Raw genomic sequence first — 24924 nt, 5'->3', positions numbered from 1 at the left:
CTTTTGAGCTCTGAAACCAGCTCCTCTGATTTCAGGCCAGGTTCATTATCTGCCTTCACTATCTGCTGCGAATGTAGGTGGAGGAGGTGGAGGGTGGGTGTTCAGGGAAGAGGTAAATCGTGCAGTAGCTGTTTGGGGATGGATGAGAGAGCTAACCGAGGAGATATGGGATTGCCAGAAGGTTTGGAGAGTAATATGGAAACCTTGGATTTACACATGGTGACAGCTAACACAGTGCCGACCTCAGGGTAATCACTTATAAATGCTTGTTCTTTTTCTCTTTTCTTCCTCCTCCAGGTACTCCCCACATCTCTGTACTCCAGAATAAAATGGGGGTTGGTCCCAGAGGTACTGGATTCTGGGTAGGATCCAGGCAATCTAGGTCCTGGGTCCAAGTGTCTAAATACCTTACTACACTGCTTTTCAGTGCATACCAGCTCTAAAATTAAACATCTTTAGGCAGACATTCTCCATTTATTTTCTGACTCCAACATTCCCTATTATTTATAACCCACATCTCTGCATGCACATTCTGTGCCAATTCCTTGAAGGCACTGGAATTTGCATCTGGATGAAACCAAATGTTTAGTTTAGACCCCTCTGGAAGAGTGACTGAATAGAGATGGGTCTTGCTTTGTGTAATCCTAATACTTAAGCAGCTATTAGGACTAATTTTTCATGCATTGCTCATTCAATAAGTCTCATTATTGTATTGCTCCATCTCATATAGGAAGAGCCAAATGAAGAAGAATTACAAAATTAAACAACACAACCTGCACTTTACATAAAGGCTCACTTCAGGGAACTTTAAAAAGTGAAGAATTTTCCAAATTACTTCTAGGCAGCTGAGAAGAATGGTGGTCATCTACATCCAAAAAACGAGGAAAATGCAGATTAACAAGAAGAACGAATAAAACTGTAGAAAGCTCAGGCCTGCAGCATAACCAAAAGACAGAGAATGCTATAAACTTTAAAGTATGTGTAAGTGGAAAAACAAACATGCCACCCAGGCAAAATGTGTCTCATGCTTCTGTTGCAAGCCTTTGTGGAAAGCAAGACTGTTCAGAAAAGAGAAGAGAGGAGCAGGGAATGGCCTGATATTGATCTAGAGAAAGTCTATTGTAAATGTGAACAAACTGAAAAAGGATCCTGGTATGTCAGTGCACTGACTACAGGAAATGGGCATAAAAGCCTACAAACTTCCCTAAATACCAAAAGAAATGGGGGGGGGGGTGGTGAGTAAGGAAAACATCATATAGAGAAAGAAATTCCTGAGTATATCTTACCCTCAATAGTTACATAAAACCCGACAGATATAAGACCAAGCATGTAAGTCACAGCAATATATGTGAATGAGTATAAGTAACTTATTAAAGGAAATGGTTTTCAAATGGGCTCACAAGGTAAGGCCCAACTCTCTGCTGTGTACAAGATTCAGAAAGGCTAAAATACAGGGATGGCTCAAAGTGTACCAGGCAAATGGAAAAAGGATGAAAGAAGGGCTTGTAGGCCCTATATCAGGCCCAGTGCCAGTCGAACTACAAATTATTAAAAGTGACAGAAGACATTTTAAAGGCTAAAATCACTTTAAAGTTTGCAATAGATATAATAGTTCTGAATGAGCATGTACCAAATAACATAGCAACTACCTTTATGTAGCAGAAACTACAGGAAATGCAAGAAAAGATAGAAGACCACTAAAAATAGAAAACTTTGAGACACACCTCTTGGAACAAAACAGGTCAAGTGGACAAAAGTCAGTAAGGTACAGACAACATAATCAAGGCACACCTTATGACTATATACAGAGCTTTATATCCTAATTCCCTTTCTTCTTAAATGCACATGAAACATTCATAACAGTTGATCAAATATTAGGCCATAAAGAGAGCATCGATAAATTCAATGAAGTAGAAATATTACACACAGTGCAGTAATATTAGAAATGAATAACAAAATAAAAATAAAAAGTCCCTTCTGCCTGGAAATTAAAAGAAAACAACTATTAAAAATTTTTTCAGTGAAAGAAGAAATTAATTTATAACCCAAAGTATAGAATTTCTAAACAGCAATCAAACATTAATTATTATAACTTATGGGATCTGATTAGAGCAGTTATTGGAAGAAATTTTATAACCTTAAGCACTTACATCAATAACAGTAAAAAACGGAAAGAATGACAATAAATGAATTGGATTTGCTACTCAAAAGCTAGAAAATGAACAAACAAGTTAACCAAAGGAAACCACAAGGAGGGTAATGGTGAAGACAAAAGCAATAATTAATGATACAGAAAACTGAAAACAAGAGATGTAATGATTGGGTCTTTGAAAAAAAGTAACCAAGTGTGCAAAACCTCCAGTTAACCTAATCAAGAGGACAAGGGAGAAAGTCCACGTTGAGTCTGAGCCCGTGACTAGGGAGAGTGGATAACATACTTACGCACACAGAAAGGGGTCTTGCCCGACCAGTGATGATCCTGCTGGCAGATGCGCACCGACATGCCGATCAGGCGGAAGCCGGCATTGCACTGGTACACCACGCTGCCCCGGTAGCTGTAGTTCTCCCCGTTGATATGTCCATTGACGATGGGCTCAGGGGTCCCACAGTGTCCGGCTTTGGTGGGAGATGAGGAAAGAGTGTAAATTGAAGAGGAGCTTATATAAGATGAGTAGGGATTGGGTCAGGGTTGGGGAGACATGGATGGTGAGGAAGAGGACTAAGGACCCAGCCACCCATTATTTTCTCCACCTCCTTCTGAGAGTAGCTATCCAGGAATAGCTTTAGGAATCCTAGCATGACAGAAATGGCATCCCCAGATCCCAAGGTTGAATCCCAGAAGGCCATCCATCTCTGAACTGTAGTTTCTGTATCTGTCTGTGGGTTAGAAATGATCACTGTTCCCTGCCTTTGGGGTCGTCTCCCTCTTTTTTTCATCAGGTAGCATTGACTGAACATCTACTGAATGGAGGGCACCTGGTCTACATTAAAGCAGTCAAAGCCCAGCTGAGTTGAGTTGGAAATGACTATGCACAAACAGGTGATCTGGCTAAACCCACCTTTCCTTCTCCTTGAGTGGCAAGAGACACAGACAACTTAACCTAGGTGGGTTACTTTTATTGAGTGGGGTTTGGGTAGAGTATATTCCTAGAATTTCCACTGGTATTCTTTGAATCTGTATGGAAATAACTCATGACTGTATCCCTAACAAGAAGCCTGAGACAGTGGGAGGGCAGCACTGTTCAGTCTGGAACAGACATTCAAATCTATGCTGTCAGGTCTGTGTAGCTGAGACTCTCCTTTGGACTTGAGGTTTCCAAGAAAGAATTGAGAGGAGAGAAAACCTTAGAATCTAAGGTTTGGTAGAGAATGCATTAGCCGTGGGGGAAACCATAACTTTGTCCTTTGTAAGCCAGGTTGTTTTTGTGCTTTTGTCATTTGCTTACTATATAACTTTGTCTTATCAGACTTGAAATTCTTCCCATTCTTTTGGGTGCCCCAAGAGAAGTAAGTTCAGGGTTTTAGTCATGGGGCATGCCCAATAGCTGGTGTTTGGATTACGCATTTTAGTCCATAGGTAGAATGATGCTGTTCAAAGACTACAATCAGCTTTAGAAAGCTCTAACCTGCCTTGAGGAGAGAAAAATGAGGCGGATAGATCTGGGGAGGTCACTCACCAAGGCAGCGAACTTCAGAGCCACTCCAGAGCCCATTTGCCATGCACTCCCGCACCCTGGAGCCCACCAGCGTGTATCCAGAATTGCAGGAGAAGATGGCCGTCGCCCCATAGACAGACAGTGTTCCAATGCGGTGCCCACTGGGTGGGATGGGAAGCTCTCCACAGGAGATGACTGAAAAAGAAATCACAAAGTACTCTGAAAAGCCAGCATGAAGGGGAGGGACACGGGCTGCTTCTGAGTAGTAGGAATAATGACAAAGATGAGACCTGTTTAACTTTATTGGGACTCATGAGCCGAATGTGAGACATGGCAGTGACTTGCGTGATGTTACAGTTGGAGCAGTGATTCTCAACTGGAAGTGTGGCCAGAAACACCTGAGGAGATTTTAAAATGCCCAGGCTATACTCTGGACCTACGTCTCACAATCTATAGAGATAAGGTCCAGGCCTGTGCATTTTTAAGAAAAACTCTTCAGGCAGTTCAGATATGTACCCTGGTTAGGAACCACTACATTAGAGGCAGAGATTCTGTGGTGTCCTTGGTGTCCAGGGCAGACACTACCAATCAATCCCTTGTCCTTTCTGCTGAGTGCAGCAGAAGCCTCCTATTCCTTCTCAATAGGGCACCGGAGATGGCCACTGGCTGGCATGTGAGATGAGGCCCGATGGCCAAGACTACACTGAATGTGAAATCCTTCATGGTGATAAAGCTGTTAAGACCCTTGTGACTTCTGCTCTGTCACACACATGGTTATAGTCCATGGTGGGGTCTAAACTTGGATACATAAAGACAACAGTGACTTGAATCATCAGTGTAGGGAGGATATCACTCCTTCTCCCACCCAATCACAAACTTTCTACTGCTCAATGACAAGCTATTTCCTTTTACCCTGTTACAAACACCTACCTCCTCTATCACATCTGTATTGATTACGTAAATATTATGAGTCTACCCCTATTGTAGTGGGTGTTGTGGTGGGCCACTTAGACCCCCGCTTAGGACCAAAGGACTTCTTTCCCCAGCTGCTGGTAAATGACCCTCAGCTACTAGCCCTCTTCAGACAGCCTTGGCTGCAGAGTCCTCCCATCTAGATAACGCCCTCTTCCTGGGCCATCCTGTACCCCAAGTTTGGTCACTGTGTAGGCATAAAGGCCTCTTGCTCCAACTTGTGGCAGTTCTGAAGGACCATCCCAGCTTCAGAGCTCCCTGTGGGGTCAGCTGAGGGCTTCACTGATAGTGCATCAGAGCTCAACTTCACCATCTTCCCAGGGCTTCTTCCTCCCCTTCCCTTACACAAGATGGCAGTAATCCTAAGAGTACTCCATAATAAACCTCTGTCTCAGAGTTGCTTCCCCAGGGACCCTGACCTTGGAAACTGTCTTGAAGAAACCAACAAACACAACTAACAATGCAGAAGGAAAGGCAGACACACTTAGGTGCCTGCCCCTTGTGCTATACCCATTCCTCCTATACACATTCCTGTTACGGGTCTTTCACACCCCATAAGCATTGCTTCCTTACTTTGTCTGCCACTCCAGCAGACCATAAGCTTCTTTTCGGTAGGTGTCACAACCTTTTATCTTCATACTTCTATAATACCTGGCGTGAATGTTGAATATGTGAATTAGTGGATGCTCTCCTGGACAAAGGGAGCTTTTTAATAAGATGCTGAGAAGTACTTCCTTAAAGGAGTAGGCAGCTCCCCAGCTCCACACTCTAGATGAGAGTTCAAAAAGAGGTACACTGCAATCCCTTGTGATACCTCCTTTCTCCCCTTTCCCATGTATGGTCTAGTTCAAGTAGGAGGCACTGGGCCAACTTGCCCACCATCCCATCCTGGGCTTACTTTGGCAGGTGGGCATAGAGTTCCCAAGGCTCCATTTGCCATTGGCCTGACAGCGGATGACCCTTTGGCCAGTGTAGTAGTAGCCAGGGTCACAGATGAGCATCAGCTGGGCCTGGAACTGGTACTGTGTCTCAAAGATGAGCCTCCATCGGCCATGTTCCACGCTGATGCTGCTGACATCGGGACAGGTCACAGCTGGGGAGACAAGGGGCAGGGAGGAAGACTGATTAATTAATTAATTAACTAACTAATTAATTAATTATGGACGACACTGGCAAGACTCCAGAACTGGAGACTGGGAGACTGCAATGCAGTAATGATGAATTCAAGAATTTTCAGCTGCCAGGCAGGTTTGTTAAATGAATGAAATGGGCTGGGTGGGGAATGCAGGAAACTGGGATGGGCAGATCCAAACCACCCCCCCCCCCCCCACCGAAAAAAACAAAAACTAATTCTGGTGGTGGGTGGAGGTTAGTCAGTACATATTGTTACATGTGAAACTTGTAAGTTCTCTTTGGCCAGGTCTTCATTTTTCACCAGAAGCTAGAATTATGGATTTTTATGTAAACTCTCCCAACTTTAAAATGTTGGGAAGCAATGAAAAATTCCATAAAGCACACCACAGGCCAAAGAAACAAAATCAAACCAAAGTGCAAAAGCTTGTATCTTCAGACTTGATATGACCTAGTAGGCTGCCAGTTTGTGACTCCAGCCTTAAAGCTGAACTGTACCTCTGACATTTTAGGGTTTTGTGATAAAAGGACACTTGTGCAACTATTCTGCTAGTTTTTCCTTCTAAAAGGAACTGGAGCAAGTTACTCCTAAATTCTGTGAGGGTTTATGGAACCATCTCAGGGTGCAATGTTCTATCAATGTTTTGAGAGCAATGTCAAATGGAAGCCCAACTTGGCAGATGACATTATCCACCTGTCTCTGCTCCCTGAATCCCCAGTCTCCATGTACCTGCTTTTTTTTATTATGTTTTTTTAAAATGTTTATTTATTTATTTTGAGAGAGAGAAATGGAGAGTGAGCAAGAGAGGGGAAGAGAGAGACGGAGAAAGAGAATCCCAATCAGGCTCTGCACTGTCAGCGCAGATCCCACCGCAGGGCTCGAACTCACGAACTGTGAGATCATGACCTGAGCCGAAATTGAGAGTTGGATGCTTAACTGACTGAGCCACCCAGGCGCTCCTCTCATTATGGGGTTTTTAGCTCACTCCTTGCAGGAATCTCTTCAGTTGCATACCCAGCCCCTCCTTATGCCCACCTCCACTGCCCAAGGACTCACGGACACACTGTGGGGGGACATTGTGGTTGCTCCAAAGGCCTGTCTCCAGACACTCTGTTGTGGCCTCGGCACCTGCCTGGAGGTGGTAGCCTTCGCTGCAGCTGTACACAGCCTTGGTCCCCACTGTGTACTCTTTGCCAAACACCATTCCATTCTTAGGGGCCTCAGGAAGCCCGCAGGAAAGAGCTAGCAAAGAGAAAAAAAATAACATGAGCATGTCTGGTTCAAGATGGTATTCTGAGAACATATTTTAATCTTTCCTCTCCCCCAAGGCCCTAATAAAATTACAGTAAAGACTGGTAAAGCAGAAGAGCCTATAACAAAAAGCAAAATGGGAGGATCAGCAGCAGAGGAGACTTAAAAAAAAACTTCGGAAGATGGATTGTAGATAGAAGTGTGCTGAGAATTAAGTGGAGCTGAGAAGCTGCAGGTGAGACCAGTTCTCCTCCATCCTTTCCCACAAAACCAGTGAAGAGGCATTCAGGCATCTGTTCCCCACATAAAGGAGAGAAGGTTGTCTTTCCTCCTAGAGGAAAAAAATAGGAACTCCCTTGAAAGAATCAGGGCTGCTAAGGTGTGAGTTGGTATCCCAGAGTAAAGTTCTTTTAATTCGAGGATATAAGGGCTCTTAGCCTAAAATCTGCCCCTTTGCCTGCTCATCTCTACTGCATACTCAGTTTAACTTCTTATTCATGTGAGAGACCTAGTGGGTAACGATATCTGTATATAATCGCAACAAAGGTAGCCCACATCTGCTACCTGGAAAAATTAATCTAGACTTTCCTTTAAAATATGAATAATCAAGGATCACTATATATGTGAAGAAAACCAGTAGTATGAAAGACATAAAGATAAGATTAAAAATAGAAAAAAAGTGGGAATGCAAGCTGGTGCAGCCACTCTGGAAAACAGTATGGAGGTTCCTCAAAAAACTAAAAACAGAACTACCCTACAACCTAGCAGTTGCACTACCAGGCATTTATCCAAAGGATACAGGTGTGCTGTTTCGAAGGGGCACATGCACCCCCATGTTTATAGAAGCACTATCAACAATAGCCAAAGTATGGAAAGAACCGAAATGTCCATCGATGGATGAATGGATAAAGAAGATGTGGTATCTATATACAATGGAGTATTACTCGGCAATCAAAAAGAATGAAATCTTGCCATTTGCAACTATGTGGACAGAACTGGAGGGTATTATGCTAAGTGAAATTAGTCAAAGAAAGACAAAAATCATATGACTTCACTCATATGAGTACTTTAAGAGACAAAACAGATGAACATAAGGGAAGGGAAACAAAAATCATATAAAAACAGGGAGGGGGACCAAACAGAAGAGACTCATAAATATGGAGAACAAACTGAGGGTTACTGGAGGGGTTGTGGGAGGGGGGATGGGCTAAATGGGTAAGGGGCACTAAGGAATCTACTCCTGAAATCATTGTTGCACTATATGCTAACTAATTTGGATGTAAATAAAAAAAACAAACAAACATAAAACAAGTTAAAAAAATAGAAAAAAAAGGAAATAGACTTCTCCTTTAGGAAACAGACACAGTTCAGGAAATAGACGATACATAATCCTTAAACTTTTGATTAGCAGTGTCTTGAGAAGTCAAGGTGGCATATTGTATTCATATAATGAGAACAGAGTGCTTTGAAAAGGGAACAACAACAACAACAACAACAAAAACAAGGGAAAGCTCTCTTAAATTAAAAATGTGATTGTCGGGGTGCCTCGGTGGCTCAGATGGCTGAGTGTCTGACTCTTGATTTCAGCTCAAGTCATGATCTCAGAATCATGGGATTGGGCCCCACTTTGGGCTCCATGCTGAGTGGAGCCTGCTTGAGATTCTCTCTCTCTCTCTCTCTCTCTCTCTCTCTCTCTCTCTCTCCCTCTGCCCCTCTCCCATTCACTTTCTCTCTCTCTCTCAAATAAAAAAATAAAAAATAATTAAAAAATATGATAAAATAAGTACTAAATAGAAAGGCTGGAGATTAAAAGTAAAGGAAATTTCCCAGAATATAGACCAAACAGACAACCTGAAAATGAGAAAAGGGGACTGAAAACACAGGAGGTCAATGTGCAGGAGGCCCAACATCCAACAGGTCAGAATTCCAGAAAGAGAGATCAGAGAAAGTAGAGGGGTGGAACTGTCACAGATGAAAATTTCCCACAGCTGGAGAGATGCAAGTCTTCAGATTGAAAGGGAGACAAAAGGATGCAAAGAGACCCATTCTTAGATACATCATCATGGAATTTCAGAAGACAAAAGACAAGTTCCTCCAAGTTCCCAGAGAGAGAAAAAAACAGGACATCCCTGAGAAGGAATGAGAATCAGAATCATCATACTTCCTATCAGCAGCAATGTATGTCCAAATGGAATGCTCTTCTGAAGGAAGTGATTTGGAAGCGAGAATTTTGCCTGGTCAACCTACCATGCATATGTGAGGGCAAAAATAAAGATATTTTCAGACATTTAAAGACTCAGAGAATTTCCTTCTCAAGAACCCTTTACGAGGAATTTACTTAAGGCTACACTCTATCAGAAAGAGGGTGCAAACCAAGAAGGGGTAAGATATGGGATATAAAAATGATAGTGCTAACACAAGAGGACAAAGAAATGAATTTCAAGGTGATGGCTCAGGAGACAAAGGTGTGCAGCAACATGGCTGTGGTCATTGTTTTATAAGGAGTAGGGTCAACACTACGTTTGTTGGAGGAACACACATTACTGAGGTAGGAGTAGCTTGTGTGGTCTTTGAAAGAAATCAATACTTACAAACTATGTTTGCCCTTTGATAGTTCAGGAGTTAGTACAGATGGAGGGGAGTTAATCAGAGTACCCACTGTTGTTCCTCATCCATCCCCACCTCTGTAACTAGTCTAGAGCTCAGACCTCCCTCATTCAGACCCAGAAAAAGTCAAGTAGAGGAAGGTCCCATCCACATTGGCCAATAGTGATACTCGGTGCTACTAGAACCAATAAGAGATACAGGGCCAGGGTTTCACTATGATATGGGGAAGGATGGATTGTCCAGAGAGAGGGGGATTGGGATATCAAGATGGAAGGCTTCAAAGACTGGAAAACAGAAGGAATGAGTAAATTAGGAGGAACTGAGGAGAACATGAGGAATGAAGAAATAAGGAGCACTTGAATATGAAGCTCTTTTTTTGTTTATTTACTTTGAGAGAGAGAGAGAGAGAGAGAGAGAGAGAGACCGTGCGCGTGCGTGCACGCATGGGGGAGGGGCAGAGAGAGCATGCTGAGCAGGCCCCGCACTGTCAACACAGAGCCCAACGTGGGGCTCGAACTCACAAACCATGAAATCATGACCTGAGCCAAAATTAAGAGTCGGACACTTAACCAGCTGAGCCACCCAGGTGCCCCGATGCTCTTTTAATGCCTAAACAGCAAGACTTTAAACTCCTTTGGTGGTACTAGGTTAGTCAAATTGTGATCAACTGCTCTGCTTCCTTGAACTTTTTGTGAAGAAATACTTGGATCCCCACTGATATTCTGCATGAGGAGTCAGGCAGTCTGGAGACAGCAGGTGAAGGAGGTAGATGGCGGCTGCTTCTCATGGCTTGCGGTCCGGCTCTTCCCTTGTGGATAACTAAGATGACAGAGGATAACTTCCTAGTCTGAGACCTGATCTCCATGCCAAAACACGGTCCACAAACTCTGAGGTAGGAGGAACACTTCCTGTGGGTAGGAGAGGTGGGGACAGAATTGCCAAGTATTGGAAGCTGGTGGTGGAATGCGATCTCTCAGGGAGAGACTACGTAGGGAAAGAATGGCCTGGGGAAGGAGAGAGAAAGCTAGTTAGAAGGCACAGGATTTCTAATGAGATATATTTGTTGGTGGAAAGTCATGGTTTGGAAGAATGCCAGGCCTTTCCTGGTCCTGGGTTATGTGGAGAATGGGGGATTAACACCCTGTGCTTAAAAGGCCCCCAGAATCTGTGTTCTCAGAAGAGAGCTAGTCTCTGTGAGAGGAGAGCGAAGACGGCCCTCTGGGTAGTGGCCAAAGGTATATGCTGGTTGGCCATGAAACCAGGATTCCAGAGAGCTCAGGGGGAATGGCTGAGTGGAAGGGCATCAGTGGAAAGCCTGGGGATGGGGCCAGGTACAAAGTAGTATGGGGATGAGTACACAGAAGCCTAGAGAGGTTTAGTTTGGGGAAGTGGCAAAAGAAAACAGATATGAGAGGCATGGTAGGTTCCAACCGCAGCTTCAGAAGAAAGGCTGGAGACATGGAGACCAAAGCCAAATGACATTTGCCATTTGTGGACAGTCCATTCTCTGGGAACACACTGTTTGAGAAAGCTCAGGCACAGGCAAGAGGGTCAGAGATGACAGATCCCTAAAAAGTACGCCACCACACTAGGAACCACAGCACGGGAAAATCAAACATCAGTGTGATTTCCTGTTTTTGTCAGTATGATGGGCAAAGTTTTTCTTTTCTTTTTTTTTTTTTTAAAGGCAGTACATAATATTGAGACTATGGCAGAAAAGACAACTTTCCCATGCTGGTGGAAGCGAAGACAAACATTCTGGAGAGCAGTAAATGTCAAAAGCTGCAGATTCTGCACAGGTTATGGTTCAACAATCTCATTTCTGGGAATTTATTTTAAGAAATAAATATGGATGCTCACAATGATGGGATTCTAAGGATTTTAACAGCAGCACTGTTCACAGTAGCAAACAATACAGGAATTCAAATGACCAACAAGAGGATGATACTTAATAAATGACAGTTTTTCCGTGATGCTACACGACCATGGGAAATAATGATGAGGAATTGTATTTAATTACGTGACAGATGCTAAGAAAATATCAAGAGCTTTGTGCACTGAGGATGCCATTTTTGTAAACAACATATAAAAGATCAAAGGAAATGTGCTGAAATGTTACACAGTGATCTCAGCTGATGGGATTATAGGTCATTTTTTTTTTTTTTTTGCTGCCAAGTTTTTATTTAAATTCCAGTGGGTTCACATATGTAATATAATATTAGTTACAGGTGTAGGATTTAGTAATTCATCGCTTACATGCAACACCCAGTGCTCATCACATGTGCCCTCCATCATCCCCATCACCCATTTAACCCATCCCCCCACCCACCTCCCCCTCAGCAACGCTTTGCATTATCCATAGTTTTTTTCCCCGATCTCTAGTCTGAATTATATTGCTTTAAGGGAAAACAAATCCCATCAATTATGAAAGGCAATGCAGGCCTTTCATATGTGCCAGACTACCTGATACATATCATGGGCTTGACTGCTGACAATGAACATGGTGATGGTCGCTGTTCCACCCTGGTTCCCTCTGTCCCTCACCTCCTCCGACCTACTGCTTCAGGCAGCCCAAGTTGCTCTGCATATCTTGTGATTGATCTCTCTCCAGGTTCCTGGTTTTGCAAATGCTCTTGCTGTTGCCTAGAATATTTTCCTTGCTAATGCCTGGCCCCAACCCCCACCGGCTATAGGAGCCCAAGCCCAAACATCCTCTCTTCTCGGAGTCCTCCCTAGCTGTCCAGAGGGAGGTAGGTCCCATCTGACCTCTGGGCTCCCACAATGCTGTTTGTACTACTGATACAGCACTTCCTTCCCCTGCCATTTTGCATTTATGTGGCTACGTATCTTCTCCCTTATTGTTCTGAACACCCTGAGACTGTTTTATGCATATGTATATCCCCAGGGCTCGAGATATTATGGACCCTCAATATATGTTCGCTGAAAGAATGAATTATCAATGAGGAAACCCATATTTGGAAGTGATGGGTCCTGGGACAAACCCAAGTGATGTGAGAAGGATCGGAGCCACTGGGCACCCCCTTTCCAAGGTACTCCTCACCTTGACAGAGAGGAATGGCTTCACTCCACAGGTAGTAGCCCTGGGGGTGCCGGGTACAAATGGCCATGCTGTGTCCCACCAAGCGGTAGCCGGCGTTGCAGCCAAAGTGGATGGAGCCTCCGGGCTGGGTGCTGGTCTGGCCCAGAAGGAAGCCATGGAGTGGAGCCCTGGGCAGGCTGCAGTAGGGAGCTGAACAACAAGAAGAGGCTCAGGGGACCACGTGCAAGCAGAAGATAGATGTGCTCTTTCCTGCACGTGCCGCCCCTTTTGTTCCCCTTTCCTCTCCCTCACCAATCTCCTTGTCTCTGCCACTGCCAGGCCCACTGCTATATAGGAAGATCTGAGTGGTTGATATTGAGAAATGGCCAGTGTAGTAAAGCCAAAGAAAAGAAAAGAAGAGAAAAAACCATGAAGCCCTGGGTCCCGTTTGTGACCCGGAGGCAGTACTGATCTTGCAGCTGAGCTCAGGCTCTCAAATCCTGTCAGCTCCCAAAGAGGCACAGGAGATAGACCCCAGTGGGGTTGGTTCCAGAAGAGTGTGACTGCAGGGGTGTGGGCTCTGGAGTCCTGTATCTGACCTTTCTAGCTCTGTGACTTGAGACAAAGAGATCACTGAAGCTCTTTGAATTCCACTTTCCTCACCTATGTTTTGGGATTTGAGACGCCTGCCTCACAGGTTTTTGGACAATTCAAACGGGTTTGTGTTTGTAAAGTCCCCAGCCCAGTGTAGGGGACTTGGTGCTCAATAAATGGTCCTTCTCCTTCCTGTTGTAGGGGGTTGGGGGAGAGGGAGCCGTGGCAATCCAGGACATGAAATCCACGGTCCTGTTTCCCCTTTAGTGAAGCCCCTTCATGGCTTCAACTGGGATTTCATTCACTTATTTGACAAACAGACGTGGAGCACCTATTATGTGCCAGGTGATGTTCTAAGTACAGGGAAGACCACTGTGAAGAAAATAGTCAAAAATCCTGGCCTCAGGGTGCTGACCATAAAGACTCCTGCCAGTGATCCACAGAGGAAGTTCTGTGAGGCGGGGAATGAGGGTGGCCAGAGGAACACTCGGAACGTGTACCTCTGTTTGCTCTAAGAGTCTCTGGCCAGGTCTCCCAGGCAGGCACGGGACGCAGGAGGATGAAGGTGCCAAGGCCCTTACTACAGCCACCCCATGGTGAGGTCCTCTGGTCTCATATTTGAGGTCCACATCCCTCTGCTGGTGAAAATGGTGTTTTAAATACCGCCCTTCTAGGCCAGATGTGCTTCCTTGCTCCTGCTTCGCCACCTGTGTCCTGCGTATATCGGACCTATGTGTTTACATCAGTCAAGAATAGGAATCTCAGTTATAAAATACACTTGATCATAGTGTCGGATGTGTGTACAAAGTATACAAGCCTACTGTATTTTCATGAAGTACTAATTGTTTCACCATGTACTTAAGTCATTTTCTGTGAGTGAGTATTCTAATCACAACTGACTCAGTTGTGACCAAACATGTGATTGTTTGGTTTTTGTTTGGTTTGCTCTCTTTGGTTTGGTCTCTTTTTTGTTTGTTTGTTTGTTTTTTGCTTTTGTTTTGTTTTTGTGATTGGTCTTTAAGAACATCAAGGAAAGGGCAACTCCTTAATGGCTTTTAGTTCCTAGGTTAGCATCCATCACAGTGCATTGCTAACTACATGCTATATTTTCCTTTGTGTAAGCAGCTGCTGGGAACTGCCAAGAAGTGGCCTGAACCTCACCTGACAGGGACCTTACGGTTTCTTTTTCATCATAAGGAAACTGAAGCCTGAAAAGGTTCAGTGACTTGTCTAGGAATCATTTGGCTGGTTTGTGACAGAGCTGGTCACTGGCCTTGGGGGTCAGGAAGCGCCCCTTCCTCATGTGTGTGTGGCTGGAAAGGAATTTAGGGTTCAGTCTGCAGAGAAAATGGACCCTAAGACAGTTAAGAACCTTCTCCTTCGTTCTCCTCAGCTTCATCTGGTTTGCTTTTTCCTGAAGCCACACCTGTGGAACTCCTCATGGTCTCAAGTAATTCATTTCTGCCTCCAGGCTTGCAGAGCCCAGCCAGAAGTTCATGGACCCACTCCCCTTCGAAATGGGCATCAGGCTGCTTATCAAGTTTTCTTTCCAACCAGAGACAGTAATCCCCATGATAAGAGTTCGGATAAATTCCATTTTCTCCATTTCATTACATTTCCAGGGATACTTCTGTGCTCCATTGTAGATTGCGGCCCTGGTCAGCCGTCTGCCTGGCTTGGCCCCTGACCTGCCTCTGCCTATGATTCTGGCTGGCAGAGCAGAACAAAGCCTCCTGGACTTAAAATATAGGCCATCCTTTGCTGCCTAACATTTCCCACGTGGAGACCCACATCTTAGGGTTTCTCAGTTTTTAGGAACTTTTATTAATGTTTCAACAGTGTTAGGGATGGGATCACCTCATAGGCATTATCCGATGATATATAATAAACTTATCCAAAAGACATAATAGGCTGGAAGTACAAAAAGAAGAGAGGGAAGAGTTTAAAGTGGGGAAAAGGGCAAAAGAGGGGAGGTGGAGACCGCCAGGGACATTTGTGCAGCTGTAGTGAGAGAGGTTCAGAGGAGACAGGCTGCCAGTCCCCGGGTAGGATCTCTGCCATTGACCAGGATGTGGCCCATGGCTTACCTGGCTGTTTTGGGTGAGCAACTTCAAGGGCTCAGGGGTTGTAGCCCTTCTCCTGAGTCCTTATGTTTTACTCACCTGAATACCGAATCTTAAAGCCTTTCCGGTTGTAGGCGTGGTCAGATGACCAGCGCAGGTACACAGTGTTGCTTGAGCTAGTGACGATCAGGGGAGCCGAGTAATTCCCACTGAGGGCTTTCAGCAGAGGACTTTGTCCTGAGGGACCTGGGTGAGAGTACGGGACACAGAATTACAGACTAGCATGGGTGCTAGAGATTAGGTACCTTGATTCGATACCTGAAATGTAACCAGCTGCCATTTCCCTTCCTCAAGAGAAGACATTAGGCTCAGATGGTCAGGGCCGGTGCAATGGTCTACTTCCGCTCCTCTGTCTGCATCCCCAGCCACTGTGCTGGGTGCTCCTTCCTCCTGAGCCCTAAAGCAGTGCTCCAGGAAGTCAGTACCAATTTATAGGAGTTGGCAGGAGAGATGAAATCTATCTGCCATCTTGAGACTTGCGAAGGTCAAGCAGCTGGTTAATGCAAGAGCTGGTTTGCAAACTGGGAATCTCCACCTTGCCACCTACTTCTCATGTGCATACTAAAAATAGCTCAGTGCTTGCCATATAGAAAAAGTATGTACTAAATGAATAAATAGCAATAAAGCTACATGCAAACATCATGTTTCAATGTTACACACAACATTGTTCCCCAATAATCCTTTCCAAGGCTCTTCCAGAAAGCCCTCCCTCTTCTTTTTCCCCACCTTTAATGCCTGGGAGTGCATTAAAGGCAGTTGGTTCAAGGGAGGCAGAGTATAAAGCTCAATAATCCAGAACAGGATTTATTGCCCTGGAAATAGTCCTGAGTGATGGTTCTGATACGCTGCTGAGATGGCTCTTGGAAGCTTGGCAAAAGCAATGGACCACATTAAACAAAATAGAGCCATCAGAACTGCTGTGACAAACCATGAAGGAAGGGGTCAAAAGGCTCAGAGAAATGGCTTGCCAGAATAGGTCTATTGTATCAGACCAGAACACCCACTAGCTGACCATGTCTCTCAGGAAGCCCTGGAATATACTCCAGTTCCTAGAGCAAAGAGGAACACACTGGTGAGGGGGTGAACACCAGCATCATCGACAACCTGAGTAACACCTATCTACCCTCTGTTGGCCTAAACTGATGGAAGGAGATGCTGCCATAGAATAGGGCTTCCTGGTGTTGATGGAGATGAGAAGATTCTAGAAAACAGGGGCCAGGCAGAGGCTTGCATAATTACTAAAATGTGCAGCAAGGTTGGAATGGTAGCTGGGAGGGCCGACCCTGCATGATCTATGGTGATGTCTCACAAAACATGATATTCTTTTTTTTTTTTTAATTTTAAGTTTATTTATTTATTTTGAGACAGGAGAGAGCATGAGCAGGGGAGGGGCTGAGAGAGAGAGAAAGATGGAATCCCAAGCAGGCTCCATGCTGTCAGCGCAGAGCACGACGTAGGGCTCGAACTCCTGAACTGTGAGATCATGACCTGAGCTGAGATCAAGAGTTGGATGCTTAACCAACTGCACCACTCAGGCGGCCCCCCTTTTTTAAAAAAAATTTTAATGTTTTATTTTATATTCGAGAGAGAGACAGAGCATGAGCAGGAGAGGGGCAGAGAGACGGATACAGAATCTGAAGCAGGTTCCAGGCTCCAAGCTGTCAGCATAGAGCCCAATGTGGGGCTCAAACTCACGAGCAGTGAGATCATGACCTGAGCTGAAGTCAGATGTCCAACTGACTGAGCCACCCAGGTGTCCCCAAAACATGATATTCTTTTTTTTTTTTTTAATTTTTTTTTCAACATTTATTTATTTTTGGGACAGAGAGAGACAGAGCATGAACGGGGGAGGGGCAGAGAGAGAGGGAGACACAGAATCGGAAACAAGCTCCAGGCTCTGAGCCATCAGCCCAGAGCCTGACGCGGGGCTCAAACTCACGGACCGCGAGATCGTGACCTGGCTGAAGTCGGACGCTTAACCGACCGCACCACCCAGGCGCCCCAACATGATATTCTTAAGGGCAAGGTAGACAGGCAGCCTCCCAATATATGAATAGATGAACAAAACAGATCGTGGATATATAGTCAAAAAGGTGAGAAAAGCTGACCCCAATGGAAAGTTGCAATCCCTCACCCAGTTTGGAGACTTGAGCTACGTTCCATTTCTTATTCCAGAACACTTTGCCTGAAGGAGAGATTGGGTCCCCATGAAAAAGGGCCCTACAAAATGTTATCAATTATAGATAGTAGTGATTCTGCCAGTCCTTCCCCCTAAAGACCTACTGCTATTTCCTCAGGCAACTGAATACTGGAAAAAAGGGAATGTCCAGGTATTCCAAACATTTTGGATACAGAGCGTGAATTAATGCTGATACCAGGGGACCCGAAGCACTATCGCTGGCTCCTCTGTTGGAGTAGAGGTGTCTGGGGGTTGGAGTTGGTAATAAATGAAATCCTGGCCCAGATCCACCTCACAGCACCAACTTAACCAAGTAGTGGCCCTCGTTTGCAGTAGACGTACCAGATGTAGTATCTTCATTAGAGCAGATGATCACAGCCTTGGTTGCATGAAATGAAGTTATTGATCTAGCAATGCATTCTTTCCATACCCATCAGAAAGGAGGATCATAAGCAATTTGCATTCACATGAGATAGACAACAGTATACATTCATGGCCTTGCCCCAGAGCATTGTTAATTCTACTGATCACTGTCATAATATAGTATGAAGAGACGTGGACCATCTGGACATTCTGCAGAATATAGCATATTGGTTCTCTATATGATGATGTTGTATTAATTGCCTCTGATGAGCCAGAAGGGACAATTAGTGTAGATGCTTTTGTAAGACACATGGCTCCAGAGGGTAAGAGATAAGTCCTACAAAGAGTTGGGTGAAATTTCCCCAGTGGTTTGAGGACATGCTGAAACTTTTTCTCCAAATTAAAGAGCAAGTTACCTTTTCCCTTCTACTACCAAGAAAGAAGCACAGTGTTTGGTGGCCCCTCCTTTGGGTTTCAGAGGCAGCGTATTCTTCATGTGGGAATACTGCTATGATCCATTTGTTGAATGACATTCAAGGTACTTGCTTTGAAGAGGTGCTAAAGTAGGAAAGGGTTCTGTAGCAGGATGAGCCTACAATACAAGCAGCTTTGCCCCATGTCCATACAATTCAGCAGCTACCAAAGTATTGGGATTTCTGTGGTACAGAAAGATGTTGCATGGAGCCTCTGGAAAGCTCTAATACGGAGGTAATGGCACAGATCCCTCAGGTTCTAAAGCAGGTCTGTGCTATCTGCAGCAGGGAACTATTCAACATTTGACTGACTTACCATCAAAGATCTCAAATTCATCATACTGCTTCTCACTGAGAAAGTACTCCACCGTGAGGGAGATGTTGTAGTCAGGTTCCACTCTCACCAGCCAAGAGCAGGTCTGGAACTGGGGATAGCTTCCTGGGTAGCTCTGACTCAGGATCACACCCGTGGAGTCTGTCAGAAGCTCATTCGTTGGGCAGTGCACTTGGAGAAAGAAAGAAAGAGAAATACCAGGTACACGGGATGGAGATGGATCTGGGGCCAACACATTTCTCTGTCACAAAAGACAACCACTGGAACAAGAGTATTTGAGCACATTCAAACAAGATCCCAACACCCATCATTATACTGCACCATGGCATGAGGGGACCTCAGATTCTGTGTCAAGGGTACTATATTCCTGGGATTCAGGCGAGGCCAGTTGTTGGGATCACATCCTAGCTCAGATATGGGCTTTGGAGTAACTGAGGATTATACATACAGAAACAACAGTAAGGCATCCTTAAATCCAAGAGTTAATCTAGTAAATGGGTTTGATTTGTACAAAGAAGAGTACAGGGAAGAGGTAAGTACATAGAATCTTGAGTCAAACACACCTGGATTTATACTGTCACTTACTAGCTATGTGGTCTTGAAAAAATTATTTTCTCTCTGTGCAATAGCTTCTCCACCTCCAATGCAGAAAGATAACACCTGCCTTACAGGGTTATTGTATTATACAACATTATATAATTGTACATTAGTTAACATAATATATATAATATTATAGAAAATAACATACTTAAAGCATGCAACATAGTTCTTTCATAAATTGTAGAGATGATGATGGTAATTACACCAGGAACAGAAGAAACTAGCAGAGCTTGGCTATGGCTTTATTAGTAGTATTAAGATATCTAAAGACAAATATGTCACCCTAAGGAAGACAGTCAATGTAGAACTTAGAACAGGAGTTGCTGGAGGGGCTAGATTGGGTTTCTTGTGTCTGTCACCAGGGAGGCTAGAGAAGATTCTGGTTCAGAGGAGCCCTGCACATCCTGGAAACCAGGGAGGTGCTCTCTCCTGAGGGTACAGGGAAGTGTCACTAAATCCTATTTGAAATAAATTTGAGGATGATCCACCTCTATTTGCTTGGGCTGAGGACTCCACAGTAAAGTTTTGAGGACTGAATCAACTTCTTCAGTACCTTGAAAGAGACATGCCCTGGGCAGTAGCTGCAAGTATCCCAATCACTATCCCAATCACTGCAAACAGAGAAATTGGTATTTTGCTGTGTATGTGCCGTTAGACAGGCTTCCTGAATGTGCTGGATTCTAGGACACTGACAAAGGAGAGTTTCTGGAACTGCAAGGCCAAGGACTAATTCCTGGATTACAATTTGAGATGAGGCTGTCTGGGGAGGAGATTTAGCTACTCACTCTCCACCCATTTCCTCTGTTTCCTTCAAACCTTCTGCCTTCACAGAAATGAGGCTTTCTAATCAGCACTGGGTCTGGGCTAACAAACAAAATGCTTTCTATGGCCCAGAATTCACACAGCTCATCTGGGGTTCCTTTGAGTAGCATTGCAACACCCCCCCCCCTTTTTTTTTAAGTAATCCCTACAACCAACATGGGGCTCCAACTCATGACCCGCAGATCAAGCGTCACATGCTATACCAACTGAGCCAGCTAGGCTACTGAAAGGGGGAGCTTTGGAAGGCACTAACTAGCTTCTCCTGGGAGAACTTCCTTCTTATTTTGTAAATGGGAAAGGAAAGAAAATGGCATCTTGGACTAAAACGGCCTTGCTTTTGAAATGCTTCCAATTTCACTATCCTGATATCTACAGGTCACGGAAGTATGCTGATATTTAATTCCCCCTAGGCTTTGTGGTACAGTCCAGATGGTACCAGATCTGCTCTTGAAGCTCTCACCTTTCCTTCTTTCTTTCTTTTTTTAATATGAAATTTATTGTCAAATTGGTTTCAATACAACACCCAGTGCTCATCCCAACAGGTGCCCTCCTCAATACCCATCACCCACCCTCCCCTCCCTCCCACCCCCCATCAACCCTCAGCTTGTTCTCAGTTTTTAAGAGTCTCTTATGTTTTGGCTCTCTCCCTCTCTTTTTTTTTTTCCTTCCCCTCCCCCATGGTCTTCTGTTAAGTTTCTCAGGATGCATAGGGGCACTTGTACCCCAATGTTTATAGCAGCACTTTCAACAATAGCCAAATTATGGAAAGAGCCTAAATGTCCATCAACTGATGAATGGATAAAGAAATTGTGGTTTATATACACAATGGAAGCTCTCACCTTTCTACTTGAAACTCCTCCATTGAGGGGAAACAGGCACGCCCTCTCAAATGAGATTGGTTCCACAGGTTTGCCTTTTTGTGTGCAATTATCAGATTTGGGCATTAGTGTTTATAAGTTTTTCTTTCTCCTTATGTTCAAGATGTCTGGCCTTTGAAGGTTTAGTAGTATTCTTCCACGAAACCATCTAGTCTTGATGTCTTTAATGGGGTTTCCTCTGATCTCTATTTCTTTTAAAGAATTAGGAAAGTATAAACTTTATATCTCTACTGGGGTCAATTTTATCAAATTATACCTTCCTAGAAAATCATTCATATCATTAATTTATCGGCACAGATTTGTACAAGATTTGTACAAGATCATAATTAAAAAATTTTCTTTTGCTTCAATGGTTATAGTCCATTTTCCATTTCTTATTTTTCTATATTCCTCCTTTCTCTCTCTGTTTAATTTACCTAATGGTTTGACTATTTTGTGGCTCTTTGTTCCAGGCACTTCTTTTTATTTATCAGTAAGGCTGTTTTTGCATTTTATAACTCATTCATTTTTTAAAATTCAAAATTTTTGAAATATAATTTATGTACAATGAAATGCACAGATCTTAGGTGCATGGTTTAATGAGCTTTAGCAAATGTATATGCCTGTGTAACCACTCCCATAATCAGGATATAGATTTTTTCTGTCACTCAGAAACTTGCTCTCATGCCTCTCTGCAATTAATTAGTATGACCTGCTCTATGCTCCAGGAAATCACTGATATTATTTCTATAACAACAGATTAGTTTTGATTATACTAGAATTTCATGCAATTGGAATCATACATGTTGTTATTTTTGTGCCTGGTTTCTTTTGCTAAACATTATGTTTCTAAGATTCGATCCATGATGTTTTGTGTATTACTACTTCATTTATTTTTATTGCTCTGTAGCAATCACAGAACAATTTTTTTGTTCATTCAGTTTATTATTAATGAACATTTAGGTTAGTTCCAGTTTTGGATTATTATGGAATTCATATACAAGTCTTTTTGTGGATATGGGTTTTCATTTCTCTTAGGTAAATAACTAGGAGTATAATTGCTTGGCAATAGGGCAGGTATATGTTTAACTTTGAAAGAAATTACCCATTTTCCAAAGTGACTGTATAATATTACATCCCAACCAGCAATGTATAAAAGTTCCACTTGCTCCACATTCTTGTCAACACTTGGTATTTTCAGTCTTAAGTTTTAGCTATTCTAGTGGGTGTGCAGTAATATTTCATTAGGGTTTTAATTTGCATTTTCCTGATGACTAATGATGTTTAGCATCTTTTCATATACTTATTGGCTATTCATACATCTTATTTTGTAAAGTGTCTAGTCAAGTCTCTTGTCCATATTTTTATTGGATTGTCTTATTATTGAGTTGCTGAAGTTCTTTACATAGTCTAGACAGAAGTCCTTTCAAAAATATATGTATCATTAATATCTTTTTTTATTCTATACTTTGCCTTTACTTTTCACATTTAGTTCTGTCAGTTTTCCTTCATATTTTTTGAAGCTCTTTTATCATATGCATATAACATATATATCTTTTGTAATGGAATGAACTCTTTTGTCATTATACAATTTCTCTATTTCTGGTAATACTCCTTGCTGGCAGTATTATCTGAAATTATGTTTCTTATGTTTAACATTTGCATGTATATCATTTCTACTTCTTCAATCTATCTGGTATTTATATTTAAACTGCATCTTTTGCAAGAAATAAGTGGTTATTATTTAAAACCTCTAAATGTTGGCATGGTTTTTATGCAGCAAAACTTACTGATATAACTATATCATTCAAATATTATATGTACCTACTTATTTTTGGTCTGTCATTCAAAGAGGTGTGTGAAAATCTACAACTGTAATTGTGAATTTGTCCTTTTTCCCCCATAATTCTGTCAATTTTTCCTTGATATATTTCAATATCATGTTGTTAGGTACACAGAAGTTTATGACTGCTATATATGTTTGATAGATTATGTTTATCAGCATGAAATTTCCTCTTTATTTATTTTAAAACTTCTTGCCTTAAATTCTATTTTGTCTAATATTATCTTTACTACACAAGATTTTAGAGGTTAGTACTTGCTATTTTTTCAAAGTTTTGTTTCATAACAGGGATGAGTGAGATCTTTCTAGCTATGTCTTTAGGGAGGCAGATGAAGATATTCAAGTCTAAGTTTATGGAAAGCCTATAGTTAAACTTGTTTTTTACTTAATCTGGAAGTCTCTCTCTTTGGATTAGCAGTTTTATTCAGTTATATTTACTATAGTTACACGTATATTTGCACTTAGTTTTGCTACCTTATTTTGTGTTTTCTGTTTACCATAATTTTTTTCTCCTTTAATGCTTCTATTGGATTAATGGAGTTATCTTTATTATCTTTATTTTTGATTATGGATTTAGAACTTATAGATACCATGGTTATCCATAATTAAAAAAAAAGACCTATAAATTTAAGCTTTCTTTTTAATACACGTATTTTAACTAATGTAGAGGGTTAATCAATATCTATGCTTCTCGTCAACAAGCAAGGGTCCTCAACTCACTTTTTCTTTCTTCTAAATAGGTTCTCCAATGTCATTTATCTGTCCAGTTGTGTTTGTATTTTTAAGTTTACTACAGTCAGTATTGTTTAGATTATTACCCTATTTTACTGATTTCTTAGCTCATTGTCACTTTTTGCATCTGAATCATTATCTGTATTCACTTTTTTCTTTTTTTAAATATTTATTTATTTTTGAGAGAAAGAGAGAGAGACAGAGTGCAAGCAGGGGAGGGGCAGAAAGAGAGGGAGACACAGAATCTGAAGCAGGCCCCAGGCTCTCAGCTGTCAGCACAGAGCCTGACGCGGGGCTCGAATTCATGAACTGCAAGGTCATGACCTGAGCTGAAGTTGGACATTTAACCGACTGAACCACCCAGGCACCCCTGTATTCATTTTTTTTCTTAATGAATATGGTAGATATTTCCAGTCTTTACAAATATTAGGTTTTATTTTTGTTTCCTGAGCATACAAAAAACTTCACTTTCCATCCATGTGCTTATTTCTGGTCAATGAGATGTGAGTAGAATAATGTGTGCCACTTTGGGCTGAGGACGTGAAAAGCCCTTAAGCAACTCTCATTCTCTCTTACTCTGTTGCACTGTAGGATCCAGGAGCAGGCCCAGTTTTCAGATGGCAGCACAAGATTCAAGAAGCCTGGATCACTGAGTCACCAGCATTATAGTCACTGCACTATAGCAAATTTTGCCTGAAGGAGAAATAATCTTTTGTTGTGTTAAGCCACTGAGATGTGGGGATTGCTTGTTAATGTAACATATGCCTGACCTATCCTGACTAATGCACTGAAGTATATCTGTTAATTATGCTTTTATTTTTTTTTTTATTTTTTTTATTTTTTTTTTTTTTTTCTTCTGAAATTTATTGACAAATTGGTTTCCATACAACACCCAGTGCTCATCCCAAAAGGTGCCCTCCTCAATACCCATCACCCACCCCCTCCTCCCTCCCACCCCCCATCATAATTATGCTTTTAGTAAGCAGTAACTTTACATAGTCCTTGTCTGCCTGAAGATTTCATTAATATTTTCCCACTCTTAAATGATAACTTGGTTGGGTCTGGAATTTGAGTTTATAATTATTTTTTTCTGCTGCATTTTGTCTTTTGGTGATGCAAATAATGCTGAGTCTGATGTGTCTTTTCTTTGTGATGGCTTTAACTTCCTTGATGTTCTATAATTGCACTGTAATGTTTTAGATTTGAATTTCACCAAATTTTCTATATTGCCATGGTAAAGAGGCATGCTTTGGAAATAATAGAAAAGTGTCTGATTCTTGTCATAAGGGACTAGGATATCATTGGACAGGGCAATGGCTGAGGTATAAAGGAGTAGAACAAGCCAA

The 24924-nt window shown here is 42.6% G+C and overlaps 1 protein-coding gene and 1 long non-coding RNA gene across 2 annotated transcripts in view; one reads left to right on the top strand and one right to left on the bottom strand.

The window, feature by feature from the left end:
• CSMD2 (CUB and Sushi multiple domains 2) overlaps positions 1-24924 on the bottom strand; it is a 600812-nt gene that overhangs the window by 58411 nt on the left and 517477 nt on the right. Inside the window, exons 47-53 of the mRNA XM_047870009.1 lie at positions 18707-18895; positions 15415-15561; positions 12680-12868; positions 6817-7002; positions 5527-5721; positions 3678-3851; positions 2443-2616 (exon numbers count right to left, since the gene is read on the bottom strand). Coding sequence (XP_047725965.1) covers positions 2443-2616; positions 3678-3851; positions 5527-5721; positions 6817-7002; positions 12680-12868; positions 15415-15561; positions 18707-18895 — 1254 coding nt within the window. The remainder of the gene's footprint in view (positions 1-2442; positions 2617-3677; positions 3852-5526; positions 5722-6816; positions 7003-12679; positions 12869-15414; positions 15562-18706; positions 18896-24924) is intronic.
• Positions 2033-7238, top strand: LOC125172257 (uncharacterized). Its single transcript, XR_007154669.1, has 3 exons — positions 2033-2533; positions 2941-3105; positions 7089-7238. It is a non-coding gene; the product is annotated as an uncharacterized LOC125172257 (long non-coding RNA).

Source organism: Prionailurus viverrinus, chromosome C1 (assembly GCF_022837055.1).
Source record: "Prionailurus viverrinus isolate Anna chromosome C1, UM_Priviv_1.0, whole genome shotgun sequence".
Taxonomy (NCBI): domain Eukaryota; kingdom Metazoa; phylum Chordata; class Mammalia; order Carnivora; family Felidae; genus Prionailurus; species Prionailurus viverrinus.
This window is presented reverse-complemented; position numbering and strand designations above follow the sequence as displayed.